Genomic DNA, 15,168 nt, shown 5'->3' with positions numbered 1-15,168 from the left:
CCTTCCTCTTCCAGTACCTGCTGCCCCGTGGCAGCATATAGCTATGGACTTTAGAACGGATCTCCCTGTCTCTGCCGGTTGTACGGTCATTTGGGTGGTCGCTGACCGCTTTTCCAAGATGGCTCACTTCATTCCCCTGCCGGGCCTCCCGTCTGCACCCGAGCTGGCTAAAGACTTTATCCGCCACATCTTCCGTCTCCATGGCCTGCCCCTCCACATCGTATCGGATCGTGGGGTTCAGTTCACCTCACGCTTCTGGAGAGCCACATGTAAGCTGCTGGACGTCACCCTGGACTTCTCCTCCACTTAGCACCCACAGTCCAATGGTCAAGTGGAGCGGATCAATCAGATCCTGACCAGTTACCTCCGGCACTTCGTTAATGCCCACCATTCGGACTGGGTGGATCTCCTACCATGGGCCGAGTTCCCTTACAATAATCACGAGAGCGAATCTTCCTCCAAATCCCCGTTTTTTGTAGTCTTCGGTCAGCATCCTCGGATCCAGTTTCCCGTCTCCACCTCGGTGGACAATCCGGCTGCGGAATCTCTCGTTAGCGAATTCTCCTCCATTTGGGAGAGTACCCGATCCGCACTCCTTCAGTCGTCCGAGTGGATGAAAAGACACGCTGACAAAAAACGCCTGGATCCTCCACAATTCCGTCCTGGAGATAAAGTCTGGCTCTCGTCCAAGTATGTCCGGCTCAAGATTCCTTCCTACAAGTTAGGGCCTCGGTTCATCGGCCCACTGGAAGTTATCAAACAAATCAACCCAGTGGCCTATAAATTGAAACTCCCGGCCAACTTGCGGATCCCTAACTCCTTCCATGTATCTCACCTCAAACCCGTGGTACTTAACTCTTTTTCCAAGTCTACAGGTACGCCTCCTGCTCCGGTTTCCGCTGAAAACGAGTTTGAGGTAGAGAACATTCTGGCCACCAAAAGGGTAAGAGGAAAGACCTTTTTTTCTAGTGGATTGGAAGGGGTTTGGTCCTGAGGAGAGAACTTGGGAGCCCCGGGAGAACATCCATGCCCCTCTCATCCTTGATAAATTTCTGTCTGGCCTAAAAAAAGGGGGGGGGCCTAAAGGAGGGGGTACTGTAGCGTCGGCGTCCCTGCCTCCTGCTAGGCAGGGACACTGTTCCCCTCACCTCTCCGCTCCGTGCCCGGCGTCCTCCTCCCGCTCTGCTGGCAGCGCGCGCTGCTTCCCGGCCACTGTGCTTAGGGCGCGCGCGCGCTCGCTCCTCCTCTCTTAAAGGGGCCGCGCGCGCCGTCCTAAGGAGTCCCCGGCCAATGGCCGGAGGATCTCACCATATATAAGGCACCTCCTCCAAAATGGAGGTGCCCGAGCAATGTTGTTGCATAGTCTATCACTCTGCTTCAGCCCTCAGGTCCCGTTACCAGTTACCTGCCAGATTCCTGCTTGATACCTGCCTGATACTTGTCTATCTACTTGCATTCCTGCGGTCCGACAGTCTGCCTACCAGCCCTGCCAGTCTGTCTATGGATCTGATTGCCCGCTCACCTGGGAGCGCTCATCTGCTACCTGCCCGCTAGCCTACCTGGAGGCTCTGCCGTCACGTGCTGTGACCACCTGCCTGCCCAGAGACTCTTGCCCGCTCACCTGGGAGCGTCCGCCTGCTACCTGCCTGCTAGCCTACCTGGAGGCTCTGCCGTCACGTGCTGTGACCACCTGCCTGCCCAGAGACTCTTGCCCGCTCACCTGGGAGCGTCCGCCTGCTTCCTGCCTGCTAGCCTACCTGGAGGCTCTGCCGTCACTTGCTGTGACCACCTGCCTGTCCAGAGACTCTTGCCCGCTCACCTGGGAGCGTCCACCTGCTACCCGCCTCCTAGCCTATCTGGAGGCTTCGCCGTCACTTCCCGTGACCACCCGCCTGTCAAGAGACTGTTCCCGTCACTGGCCGTGACCTCCTGCCCCCCTACTCAGAGACTGTCCCCGTCACCTGCCGTGACCTCCTGCCCCCCTACTCAGAGACTGTCCCCGTCACCTGCTGTGACCTCCTGCCCTTCTACCCAGAGACTGTCCCCGTCACTTGCCGTGACTACCTGCCCGCCTACCCTGGGAGCCACCCGCTTCCTTACAAGGACGGCCCCTTTGTATCGTAGCTCAGAGGTTCCACCTCCCAGACCCGTTACACCAGTCAGTAGAAGACGTGCAGCGCTTACAGGATCTTTTCTACTGAGCTTGTAGGGACTGCTTCGAAGCTCACCAACATTGCTGAAGGGCGCCGTTACCTTTCAAGCCTGGCCAGCTTTAGCACAGTGCTTACAAGCCAGACCGCAGCAGTGGTTGGCCTTTTAGCCATCTTAGCTGTAAACCGAAAACAAATGTTATATCTGCAAGTGTTAATAAGCAGTAAACTGCAGAAGTTCTTGTTTTTATAAGGTCTGACAATATTCATCTTTGAAAACGGGAATAACTGTTCAATCTACTCTCCTAGCCTGATTGAAAGCTCCTCAGTGTCCCTCCTTCCCACTGAGATCTCACACTGCTCAGTACAAGCTGCAGCTGTCAGTCTGCCAGCTTGGTGGAGACTGAATGCATCGTACTCATCAACTATCATTCTTTAGATGCACTTATAGAAAGGCTTTCAGAAATGCCCAGAAAAGTTTGAAAAGATCTGGGGGACATGGGTTAGATCTCCTCAAACAGGAGGAACTTCTCAAGCCCTTATGGCTAACGTCCGAGACCTGGTTGAAATAGTGGGTTAAGGTTATAACCAGAATAAAGGTTTAATATGCAATAAAATCTGAAATTAGATCCCGAGTCAGGCCAGTCTTGTTCATCTTTAAATTGTTTATTTGTATGATTTTCTTAGTTTTACTCTGAGTGATGTTGTAATTGTATAACACTTGAAATAAGTAATGTATGAAGCCAGATTCATTGTTACTTTTTTGTTAAGTCTGAATATTCAGAATTGATCGCTATGTTTTAAAATGCCGTTGTTGCTCTGCATGATATTACCTTTTCAATTAAAAAGAGGAGTAAAAAAAACAAAAACAAAGGCTTCCAGTGTCATATGATTTCCTAAGCATCCAGAAAGCTCCTCTTAAAGGAGTTGTCCACTACTAGGAGTCGGACAACCCCTTCTCGATCTGAATGTTTAGTGCCGATAAAATAAAAACAGCTACACTCCCCTTCCATGCCGGTGCCGTTCCATGCCGTGTGGTTGTTATGACATGTGAGCCCTGTGCCCAATCAGCGCTGAGGTCACTGTCCCTACCTTTGGATATATCGAACATCAAAGGGAAGCCGGGGTTGCGACTGCTCTCTGACTTCCTGTTGATGTTCGATTTGTCCGAAAGTGGGGACAGTGACGTGAGCCTGCACCCAATCAGCGCTGATGTGTAAGAATAGCCGCACTAGAGCCCCGGGAACACAAGTGCCAACACCGCTGGAATGGCGCAGGCAAGGGAGGCGAGTATAAGTTTTTATTTTATCAGCGCCAAGCATCCAGATCATGAAGGGGTTGTCCTAGTAGTGGTCAACCCTTTAAAAAGGTCCTGATGTACAGCGGCACAGTGTAGTAGTACAAACCATGGATCAGACGAGGCTTGTAAGGCATAGATTACACATGATTACAACACAGTTCACCAGAATGCACGCTTACCTCTCCAGACTGCGCTGTGTCAGGTAGTTGGTTTGTGGCAGGCTGAGCATATTCCGTGGCCGGACTGGCAATGAAGTGTGATGGTGTGTGGTGTTGTCAGAACGAGTGTGTCCATCATTGGCTAGAGGAAGTTGTAAGGCTGCACAAAAAAGGGGTAGAGGCTGGTATGTAGAAGAGGGAGAAAGACTGGCCAACGAAGAAGCATTGAGCAACAGCAAATGTCCCCGATACCCCAGTGTACCCTACTTTCTCTATACCGATGCACCCCATTAGTTCGGTTATACCCCATGCAATATACCTGTGTAGATCTTAGTACTTGCTCTTTAACCCTTTCCCACCTCCTTGCTGGTCGTTGGGCTCTTCTGAGCTCATGCTCCATACAAAGCCTACATGCTGTGTCCACACTGCATGCAACATTCCCCCTCCCATGCACAAAGACAGGTGGTAGAGCAATGCCAAGCCTGAGCAGCGGAGGGGACAGGGGTGGGAAACAGATCAAATGTATACAAAAGGGTCAGAATGAGGAGAGAAACATGGGAAAAGGTTAACAAAAAAAAAAACACAAGTAAATAGCAGTGGGTGCATGTTAAGAGTGACAAATGGAGGAGGAGGTTAGCTGGGCCTGGAGCAAGTGAAGAGCTGATAAAGGACGATCCGGTACCTGCTCTCTGGGATGGAGCGGGCGTGGGGCTTAGAGTGATGAGAATAACTGGGGGAAAAAAATACGGGAAAAAAAAAATAATAATCAACGTAAAATATAGAGCAACCTAAGCGATAACAGGAGACAACAGGAAAAAGGGACAGAAGACAGTAGGGTCGGGGACAAACAGAGGACCGAATACATATTATGAAAATGAGGAACGGAAAAGTATAGACTGGATGGAAAGAAAATGTCCAGAGGTAATGAAAGAGGGGAAGACACATGAAGATCATTTCCCTAAAAATACCATAAAACAGGTACTACCACCTCATGGCATATATGGAGGAAATGCTAAAGAAGCCTGACCAATGCAGCGCAAACCTTTAGGGCCGCACCCATCTCAGTGTAGGGGGTTGCCCAGTTTATCTGGGAAGGTGGGCACTGGTTGCCACATCCAGGTGAAGAATGAATGGTGAGGTGATGGTGTACACCCTCGGCTCTCTTCATTTCTATAAGAGTCATGGTGACAGATGAGCCATCGACATGCAGGTCCTCGTCAGCAGAGGTTGGATCAACATCCATTGGACTCTTATGGCAGATCCTATGGGAATGTGGTAGGAATACCGCTAGATTCTCTTAGATTGATGAACTCCCCGAAAATGCCACTTGTAATAGTTTCATTTGTATTTCACAGACTAAACTTCTCCCCACACCAATCATTTTCCTACCCTGGAACAGAGAACCACTGTGATAGTTTAGGTGGGAGGTCACCCAAATCAGGCAGGATGACCTTATATTCGGCTTTGCCTTGCCAGTGTCTTCCTTGGCCTCACATTCCCAGTCATCTATCTAATGGGATCTTGTTGGTTACAGTATGGCAGTGCTCTCTATGTATATTAGGCTAGAGGTAACATGTTAGACTCCCTAAGACCCCCAGCTGAACAGGATTTTTAAAGATGATGTCAAGACCACTAGCTATCAGACCACTGAGGCCACTGATTGCATGCAGAGTCAGGTGACTGGTGTTTCGGGGGTCTCATCTCTTCCGGTTTAAAAAGGTCAAAGTGGCAGTGCTGGAGTGGAGGTGGACTGTGGGGGTAAAAACATCTTTATCTTTTAGAAGCACCCCTTCCAATGTCAACTTTAAAGAGGAGGAAACCAAACTTCTCTGAAGGCGATCTGTCACCAGGTCAAAAGTGAACAGTTTTGCTCTTATTTTCTTCCCCCTGCTCCCCTTCATATCCAGTATTTTTTGGTTTGTGATAATTTTTCTGGTCTTTAGAAGGGGGGGATGGCGTACAGATCCTCTGGGGTGTGACCTTAGGCTCCTATGCATTATTACTGTGAATCACACCCCCTTGTAAAGGCCAAAAAAAACGAACACTAAATAAAAAGGCCTGTATCTCTGGAACTAGATATGAGCAGGTCAAAACCACAGCCCAGGTCAGTGTTCTCTGGCCATAGACAGGAGCTGTGTGAATTTCCTTACCCTTCGAGATCCCAGGCACAACTTCTGATTAACTAAGCCGGCAAGACGTCATCACCTGTGCGCAGCACAGATGACATCATGTCAAGCCAGTGACTCAAGCGTCGCACGGGGTAACCCGGAAGCTCGGAAAGCTTGCACAGCTCCTACCAATGGACAGAGCCCGGACCTGGATCATGGTTACAAGATAAGGTCCGCCCATCCCTATATGGAACCACATGGCAGATCTTTAAAAAAAAGAAAGAAAAAAGGCTAGCGACGCGACCGTCCAGTGGATGTGGCCTCGCTCTATACAAGTGTATAGAGTAGACGGGCGCCCATTAGAAGGGCTCGTAACCAGCTCAAAAAACGGTAAATCCTCGCAGAGCATGGTGCGTGCGATGGGGGCGATTCACAAGTCTGCAGTCATACAGAGTGACTGCAGACTTATCAATTTACATAGGACAACCCTTTAATACCCAAAAAGATGAAGTTGGTCTATTTATTGCCATTCCCATGCTGCTGAGCAACTAGGAGAGTGAAGGTACTGAAGTGACAACGGCTCTCGGCACATTTCTGTTTCAGAAAATTGTCGTATTTTAAGCCTATTTGATCAAACACCTCCCAAAGTAAAGATCCCATACACAGTAGGATAAGGTCAGCCGACCTTACAGCATCTGTGTATGGGGGCCTCCAGATTCTCCACAACAGAAGAAAAAAGGTGTGGACATACTGAATTCCCTGATCATTTTGATCCCACATAAGATAAAGCCACAGACCACAGCCGTCTACACCCGATACCAAAATCCACTGTCAATTTGTAGGCAAGGTGCAAATTTTAAAGTTTCATCTTTTCCCAGAGCTTAAGGCATAAAAAACAAGTCACATCTATGCAGAGGATAAGTGGTAGGTGCATGATGATCTAAAAAGTCTACACACCCCTGTTAAAACACCAGGTTTTTGTCATGTGAAAAAAAGTCATGTCAAGAAAAAGCATTTCAGAACTTTTTCCACCTTTAAATGTCACCCATAAGATGTACAAATCAAATCAGAAAACAAATCTTTTTGAGTAGAAAAATAAAAATAAGGAACTAATATAACTTGGTTGGATAAATATGCACACCCATAAACTAATACTTTATTGAAGAACCATTTGAATTTATGACAGCATTTAGTATTTTTGGTAAGAGTTTGTCAGCATGGCACATCTAGAATTGGCAATCTCTGCCCATTCTTCCTTGCAGTATTGCAGTAGCATCTCCTGACAGTTGTGGAGATATTTAGGTCACTCAGATTTTCAACAGGATTTAGGTCTGGGTTGTGGTTGGGCCACTTCAAATCTTCTTCTGGCGAATCCATTCTTTTGTTGATTTGGAGGTATACTTGGGGTCATTGTGCTGAAAGGTGAAATTCCTCTTCACCTTTTTAGCAGAGGCCTGAAGGTTTACATTCAAAATTGACTGTTATTTGGAGTTGTTCATAACCTTAACTAAAGCCCCAGTTCCAGTTGCCACAAAACAGCCCAAAAGCATAAGGCTGCCTCCACCATGCCTCATTGTGGATATGGTGTTCTTTTGGTAATGCACCAAACACACCTTTTGGAATTATGTCCAAAAAGTTCCACCTTGGTCTCATCAGACCATAACACATTGTCCCTTATGCTGGTATACTTGACGTAGGTTTTGGCAAAACATAGCGAGACTTGTATGATTTTATTTGTAAGAAAAGGCTTCCATCTTGCAACCCTGCCCCACAGACCAAAGATATCAAGAACAGGGGAGATTGTACACTGCAAGTGATAAACAGTACTTGCCAGAAATCCCTGCAGCACCTTTGATGTTGGCAGCCTTCTGTATAAATTTTCTTCTTGTCTTTTCATCAATTTTTGAGGGCTGTCCATTACTAGGTAATGTTACTGTTGTGCCAAATTTAAGCCACTTCTTGATGACTGTCTTCAGTGATAAGTGGTATATCTAATGCTATGGAAAAAATGTTGTAACTTACTACAGGGGTCGACAAAGTTGTTCAGAATCTAGGAGCCAGCCAAAAAATTTAGGAGCCAGAATTTTTTTTAAGCAAACTTGGTTTTTAATTTAACAAAAAAAACATTACAAACGTTATAAACAACATTTTACTTTTAAAGATAATAAATATTATATTTTGATATTTTAGATTTTAGGCAACATTCTAGTGTTTTTCACTTTGCTTTTTGTGGCCATGAACATGCCTTGTGATTTTAGAGCTGAAGTACCAGTGGTCCACAGCCTTGGCAGGATCAAACGCCTTCACAGATGGCCCATTCATGGTGATCATAAACAAGTCACTTAAACTTTCTTCTTGCATCCTTGATCTGAATTTATTTTTGACCATGTTCATCAAACTAAATCCTCTTTCACATGAGGTTGAGACAGGGAGCACCGCCACAATTGACAACAGGTTTCCCAGAACTGGAAATCTCTCGGTGTTGGAGAGTGCCAAATCCAGAAGCTCACACAGTTTCTTTCCTTTTCCAAGGACCTTAAACTCATACCACTCATTGAGGAGTGAGTGAATGCATTGGTCATCACTTTCAGGTGGAGATAGCTGTTTACGAAAATGATGAGCCAATGCAGTAATCTCAACCACACCGTAGTCTTGCAATGTTGTTCCTGCTGGCCAGGCAAAGGTGTCAAACACTGCGGTGGATCTTTCAATATTTATATCACTTAGAAATCGCACTGTCAAGTATTTAACTGCATGATTAATTAAATTAGCTTTTTCCTGCTGAATTGATGCAGCTACAGTGTTGCTCAGTCCATGTAGCTGTACATTTTGAAACGGTCCTTGAAGAGATGTTCCTGAGACAAATCTGGCCTCATGTTGTTTTGGTGCATCTCTAAGTGAATTGATTGTTGAAATTGTGCTTTTCACATGCAACTCAATTGTGCTTAAAAAAAGCTCTTCCCTTTGAAATATAAGTGACAAGTTTTTAAGAATTTCCAGATAGTCCAGTAGAAAATGGAACATGTGAACAAATTTAAAATCTGTGAGCTTTCTCAGTAAACCATGGGCAGCTGCAGAGGCACTGTCTTTTTCCGCAGCCACACTTTCTAGGTGGATTGTCACGCATTTCCAGTCTTTGACAAGTGCAGACAGAGCACCGACTTTGCTTGCTACCCATCTGACATTATGCAAGTATTGGAATTTCAGAATTGTAAGCTGCAGGTTTTCTGCTACTTGCTTCAGCTGTCGCATTCTCTTAGGCGAGTATTGATAAAATTGGTAGAGTTTCTTTAAAATAGAGTCAAAATCATCAATTAATTTAGCTTGTTTTACTGAACTTAATACACTTAAGTTCAATCGGTGTGCAACACAGTGAATGCCAATTAAATGACTGATGTTTTGGCGTATTTTCTGCACCAAGCCATTTTCGGTCCCAATCATGCTGGCAGCACCATCTGTACCAATGGCAATCAAGTGACTTGAAGAAAGCCAGCCTACAAGACCAAGTGTTCTAAGTTCTTCTGTGAGCGCTTCTAAATATCCATCTGCAGTAGCCATTTCAAGAGGAGAAACAGAAAGAAATACTTCTTTGACCCTGTTGTCCTTGATGTACCTGACATACAGAATCAGTTGTTCAACCCCTGCTTTGTCAGTTGAGCCATCTAGCATCAAGCTGACATATTTTGCCTCTTTGAGCTCACTGATTAGGTTTTTCCTGATTATTTCTGCAATATGGGAAATGAATTCTTTGCATCTTTTATCGTTTGCATATTCCTGTCGCACAGCACTCCCTAATTTCTCCGTCAACTCTAGCAACCCTTCAAAATCTGTGAAAGGTCTGTTGTTTTTGGCAATATAATAGGCCACATTAAATAGAATGGTCATATGTTTAAAAATGTCTTCATCCATTTTCCTTATACAAGCAGCCAATGGAGTAGCTTCTGGAGCCAACGCTGCATGTTTAGCCTCCACACAATTTAGATGCTGGAGAGACTTTGCTGCTTTTTGAAGGTTTCAAGTTTAAAGGGTCCTGAAAATCCTTTTACGATCCTAGATGCTTGGTCAGCAATGCCAGGGAAGGAAGCACAAATCTCGCATATAGCTATACCAGTTGTATGGTCAAATTTAAGCCATGCGAGTTCTTTACACCACTCTTGCCTAAATCTCCTGGGTCCAGCAGTTTGACAACGGCTTGTTGATGGGGACTCCTCTGCTGGTGGGTCAACTCTTGTTTCTTCAGTTACCTGTTGCCCGGCACTTTCTACCTGTTGCACTGCGCTTTCAAGAGAGGTCTTTGTAAAGAACTGTGTCATTTTCAGTTGCTTTTCATTTTCTGGTATTCTCTCTGTTGCTCTGCGCTTCATTTTTTTCCTGAACCCAGAAAAGAAAAAAAAAATGTGCACTTCGCTCTGCTATGCCAATTATAACTTACACATGATCTCTTTACCCTTCTTTGTCCGAGTGGACGTGGCAGTACTCCGGCTTCGTTCTCCCGGCGGCACCCAACTTTGTTCTTCCAGCAGCACTCCGCCATATAGTACCCATATAATAATGGGATACACTGTGAATATACTGCCATATAGTAACCATATAATTACAGCATATACTGTGTATATACTGCTATACCCTACTTACAAAGATTTAGCAATGTAGGAAACTCCATTCAGTGGTGGTCCAGCAGGATAGGGTCTCTCAGCACTTCTAGAGAAGATTAAAAATCAATCTGCCTTATTATCCATATATTTTATTTTCTAACCATAAGAAGTTTCAAATCCTTTTTTGTAGGAACAACACTTTTCTAAATCAATGAAACAACATACTCACCTTAAATGTTTTTTGGAGGGAAAAGTAAAGATAAATTGTTGTTCCGTTTTTTTCTTGACATTTTTTTTTAAATTTTTACGAATGCTTTAAAAATTGCTTTTTAAAAAAAAATAAATAGATGTCATTACATTTATAAATTTTTTATATTCTCAGTTTTTTTCTCAGAAAAATCAAAGAAACTAATTTTTTTAAAAAAATGCCTGTTCCGTTTTTTTTGTTGACAAACTGTACATATAGACCCCCTCACACACGGCGTCTCCCCGGGGAGCTCGGCCTTTGTATGTACTTACACAGGTAGCGGGAGATGAGAACGGGCCCCCGGCCACAGCGATCCTTCCCCCATAACCCAACTCTCCCTGTCCAGTCCTGGAGCATAAGGGGGGCGGAGCAAAGTGGAGAAGGCGGCCTGAGCGATACTGTCCCTGCTTCCTCCGATTGGATGACTCCGTGCAGGAGGTGGGATTGGATTGAGAGTATTTTTTTTTCTTCTCAACTCCTCAAGCACCAGGCAACATTTTCTAGGCGCCACTGGCGACCAGGCGCCTGGGTTTGTCGAGCCCTGACTTACTAGACTGGAGAAAGGTACAACAATGAGATCCCTTTGCTGAGTTGTAAGTTGTTTATGGCTTTTTTTTCTGTAAAATGCAACTAAGAAAATGTCATGAAATTTCTACTAGAACAGTTACTGTACTTTTTCAGATTATAAAATGCACTTCCCCACCCCCCCCCAAATTTGGGAGGAAAATTGGGGTGCGTTTTATAATCCGAAGGTAGCTTACCAGGGGGCGGCTCCGGTGGAGCGGGGTCAGAGGAGGCAGTGTCGCTGCTTCAGGAGGCCGGCGGCGGCAGCAGTGGGGTCTCCTGAAGCACTGACCCTGCCTCCTGTGACCCCGCTCTGCTGCTGCTGACCCCTGGTAAGCTACCGTAAAATGGGACTATAAGACGCCCCACCATTTAATTTAAAAAATGTTTTTCCTATTTTCCTCCCCAAAATTTGGTATATCTTATAGAAGATCAGAATCACTATAATTGGTATGGTATCTCTTATAGAAGGTATATCTTATAGAAGATCAGAATCACTATAATTGGTATGGTATCTCTTATAGAAGGTATATCTTATAGAAGATCAGAATCACTATAATTGGTGGCAGCTGTGAACTGACTATGCAGGATGAGATTAAATACGATCGGCTTATTCTGAACACAACCCTATCCCCATTTATAAGAGGGTGTTCACACTTATGCAACCGCATTATTTTAGTTTTGTTATTTTTATTTTCCCCCTCAAAATATTCAGTTTCCCAATGGACTTGTACAAATTATTTGTGATATTAAAAGGTGGAAAAACTTCTGAAATAATTCTTCTTGGTGTCATTTTTTTTTGTTCTACATGGCAAAAACCTAGTATTTTATTAGGGGTGTGTAGACTTTTTTTTTTTATATCTGCTGTATACCCCTGTAAAGGAACAAAAGCCAAAGGGCTGCAAAATAGGTCTCCTTACGGAGAAATCTTACACCCCGGGGATAAGCTAACACAAAGATGTATGGACAGAAAAAGATGTGTGCACAACTGTAGGACGCTCTGGGGCAGTGTTTCCCAGCCAAGTACCCAAAACTATAAGTCATTTCAAAATACTCCCCAAGGCTTTGATCATAGTTTGTTTGGTTTATGAATGGCACAGCATTAAACCCTAGACATGGAGTGTAGGGTTGGTGCTGATCAACTTGCAGGACCCAGTCCAGCGGCCAGGTCAGTGGTATGTGGCGGTTTGATGGGATCCCTGAGAAAGGATTCTTACCTGATGGCATCTGCGGCCCTTCTTTTGATTAGTCGGCCTGGCACACTGTTAGTTGTGCGCTACGCCACATCGATGTTGCGCCAGGTTGGCTAATCAAAAGAAGGTGACTGGTAGGATGCGTTTCTCTGGGCTACAGTCCAGCAGGGAGGTCAGTAATCTGGACGATGGAATGGGTCTTCCGAATTGATTCGTACTAACTCTTGTATTTACCATGGAGGGGTACACGTACCACAAGTTAGGAATCCAGACTTCAGGGCTCGCCCTCATTTCTGGCATTTTCCCTCCCACTGAATTAAATGGAGAAATCAAAAGGTATTTTTTGTGGTGTAAAAGGCCACAGCAACCAGAAATGCCTTGTTGCGAGTGGAAGGTGATATGGAGAGTGTGAAATGCCCTCATCACAGGCTTGAATGCTCCAGCTAGCTGGAGAAGATCTGTAATCTTCACCCTGCCATTGACAACCATTGACCGCTCCCCTTTTCTATGAGGCTGACAATAGCAGGGACTACATACTGGTGGCACAATCAGCAAATGGTATAGCAAGCTTAGACAGTATCCTCTTCGATACCCACGATTTACAGCCAACATTTCTTGGGATAAATAGGATCAAAAGAGCACAATTACAGGTCATTACAAAATAAAGCTATAATACCGCTTAACTCTTCTAAGCTGCATTAGTTTCTTGGAGACGACTTGGAGACATATGATACCGTCTTCTGTTCCAAGAACCGTTCCCTGCCTCCCCCATTAGGGTCCCTAAACCTGTAGGTTAAGATCTTTTTCATCATTATACACTCCAGGATCTGCTCAGACCTACTTGTCTTGTATAAAAGTAATGGGTCCATCATTGGAGGTGCTAGAAGTTGGTCACCTCCACGAGGATTCTACGGCTTGTCCACTAAGAAGCCAAAATCATGTAGGTGGTGAGGAGGCAATAGAAAAGACCTAAACCACATCAACTACCCGCCATTTGTAGTTCTACAACCATATCGTGAACCAAAGAGACCTAGGAACTCCAGCTGCATTACAGCCATGATTTTTTGGTGACCCGACCATTAAACGTCAGCAAATATATAGGATTCAATTACCAAACAAAACTCTTTGAAAGCACCAAAGACCATCAAGGTTTAACCACGAAACACATGATCTATGAAGACCACCAGATTCTATACGACAGGACCTTAGACAATTTTTGGACTGCAGCTACGGCCCGTCACATGGTCCCGACTCAGGGCCGCAACAGTCATACTAAGCACTGCAGTGGTCCGCCACAGGGTCCCGCCTCGGCGCCACAACGGGCCCGCCACAGGGTCCCGCCTCGGCGCCACAACGGGCCCGCCACAGCACTGCAGGGGCTCGCCACAGGGTCCCACCTCAGCACCACAATGGGCCCGCCACAGCACTGCAGGGGCTCGCCACAGGGTCCCACCTCAGCACCACAATGGGCCCGCCACAGCGCTGCAGGGGCTCGCCACAGGGTCCCACCTCAGCACCACAATGGGCCCGCCACAGCGCTGCAGGGGCTCGCCACAGGGTCCCGCCTCCAGCACCCGCTGGCAGCTATAATAAGGTGCAGGCCGTCTACTGAACACCAATGGGCTCCTAGCATTGTAGGAAGTCCACACAACAGCCCACACCACCAGCAGCGCCTCCTGTGCAGCACACATGCAGCAGATCACTGCTCATCTCCCCACCATTCACTACAGTATAATAACCAGCCTGATCCCAGCACCCCTCCCCCACCAGGGCCCACCACTCTGTTCTCCCCTACCCACAACCTCCATGTTCCTTACTAGGCCGGGCACGCTGCGGGCTGATCTCCAGCTCGATCCGCCTTCTCGCTTCTCTGTTTTCCTGCTTGAGCTTCGCCTCCAGACGAGAGAGTTTCTGTTCTAGGGAGGACGCCGCCATCTTCCATCCGCGCACTAATAATAAACAAACAGCGCAGTGCGCACGCGCGGGGAGAGACTGGCAGGTCTGCCTCTGCGCATGCGCGCCCGGCCTGACGGACAAACAACTTGACATCGCCGGGGTTAAGACAGACAGCTGTAAATGCGCCTGCGCCGAGAGTTTAGAAGTTAGTACGCATGCGGTTACCAGCTGAGCGTGTTTTTACCTGATGTGCGCCGAACGTCACTACTGCGCATGCGTCCTTTGCCTCTGTCTCTAAAGCTAATAATTCATATAATTTTGAAAAAAAAGTAAAATATTCTAAGCAGGTAGCACTAGAAGTATTTGACATCTTTAAAATAATTATATATATTTTTACAGCAGCACAGAGTATTTCAGTGATTGAAAGAGGTTTTTGTAGGGTAAAGCTGACTATGCTGCTATTTAAATCTGATTTTCGATAATGGCATTGGGGGACACAGGACCGTGGTATACTCTCTGCCATGAGGCACCACTCTGGGGGAAAGAAAAGTGTTGCCTCCGTTGGATGGGCTACACGTGACCCTCCACAGACACCAGGAGGTAGACACGGCCGGTATAATGTCTGCTGATTTATATTTTTTCTACATCAGGTGGTGTGGACATCCGCCACTATTGGCACTACAGTGCAGGATATTGTGGGGCGCTACTTGATCTCTCGTCCCCCCTCATGACTGTTGCCGAGGAAGTGTCAGTGTCCCCACCATTGTGAGGCCATCGCAAAGACAACCCTGCAAGCACCCGACACATCTGTCAGGGAAGTAGCATATGGCCCCTTCCTCCTTCACTAGAAAGCCACCGGCTCCCTTTTTTCCTAAGGGTAGTCTTCTGGGGATCCCTCCTTTTTATTTTCCCGGTGAGGTCGCTCTCCTTTTCTCCGCCTCCTTGGTGATATAGATG

General features: G+C 46.2%; 1 protein-coding gene across 2 annotated transcripts in view; it reads right to left on the bottom strand.

Annotated features, from left to right (window-relative positions):
* MAP2K7 (mitogen-activated protein kinase kinase 7) overlaps positions 1 to 14,330 on the bottom strand; it is a 32,030-nt gene extending 17,700 nt beyond the window's left edge. Inside the window, exons 1-3 of one of the 2 annotated variants that reach the window (XM_073653873.1) lie at positions 14,133 to 14,330; positions 4,291 to 4,338; positions 3,630 to 3,768 (exon numbers count right to left, since the gene is read on the bottom strand). In XM_073653873.1, the coding sequence (XP_073509974.1) occupies positions 3,630 to 3,768; positions 4,291 to 4,338; positions 14,133 to 14,250 (305 nt within the window). In that variant the 5' untranslated portion in view covers positions 14,251 to 14,330. The remainder of the gene's footprint in view (positions 1 to 3,629; positions 3,769 to 4,290; positions 4,339 to 14,132) is intronic. The other variant, XM_073653874.1, reaches the window with a different exon arrangement.
* Between the last annotated feature and the right edge of the window lie 838 nt (positions 14,331 to 15,168).

Source organism: Phyllobates terribilis, unplaced genomic scaffold, assembly GCF_046119375.1.
Source record: "Phyllobates terribilis strain yellow unplaced genomic scaffold, ASM4611937v1 Scaffold_11__3_contigs__length_659146591, whole genome shotgun sequence".
Taxonomy (NCBI): Eukaryota; Metazoa; Chordata; class Amphibia; order Anura; family Dendrobatidae; genus Phyllobates; species Phyllobates terribilis.
The sequence above is the reverse complement of the archived record's forward strand: the minus strand, read 5'-3'. Positions and strand labels throughout refer to the sequence as shown.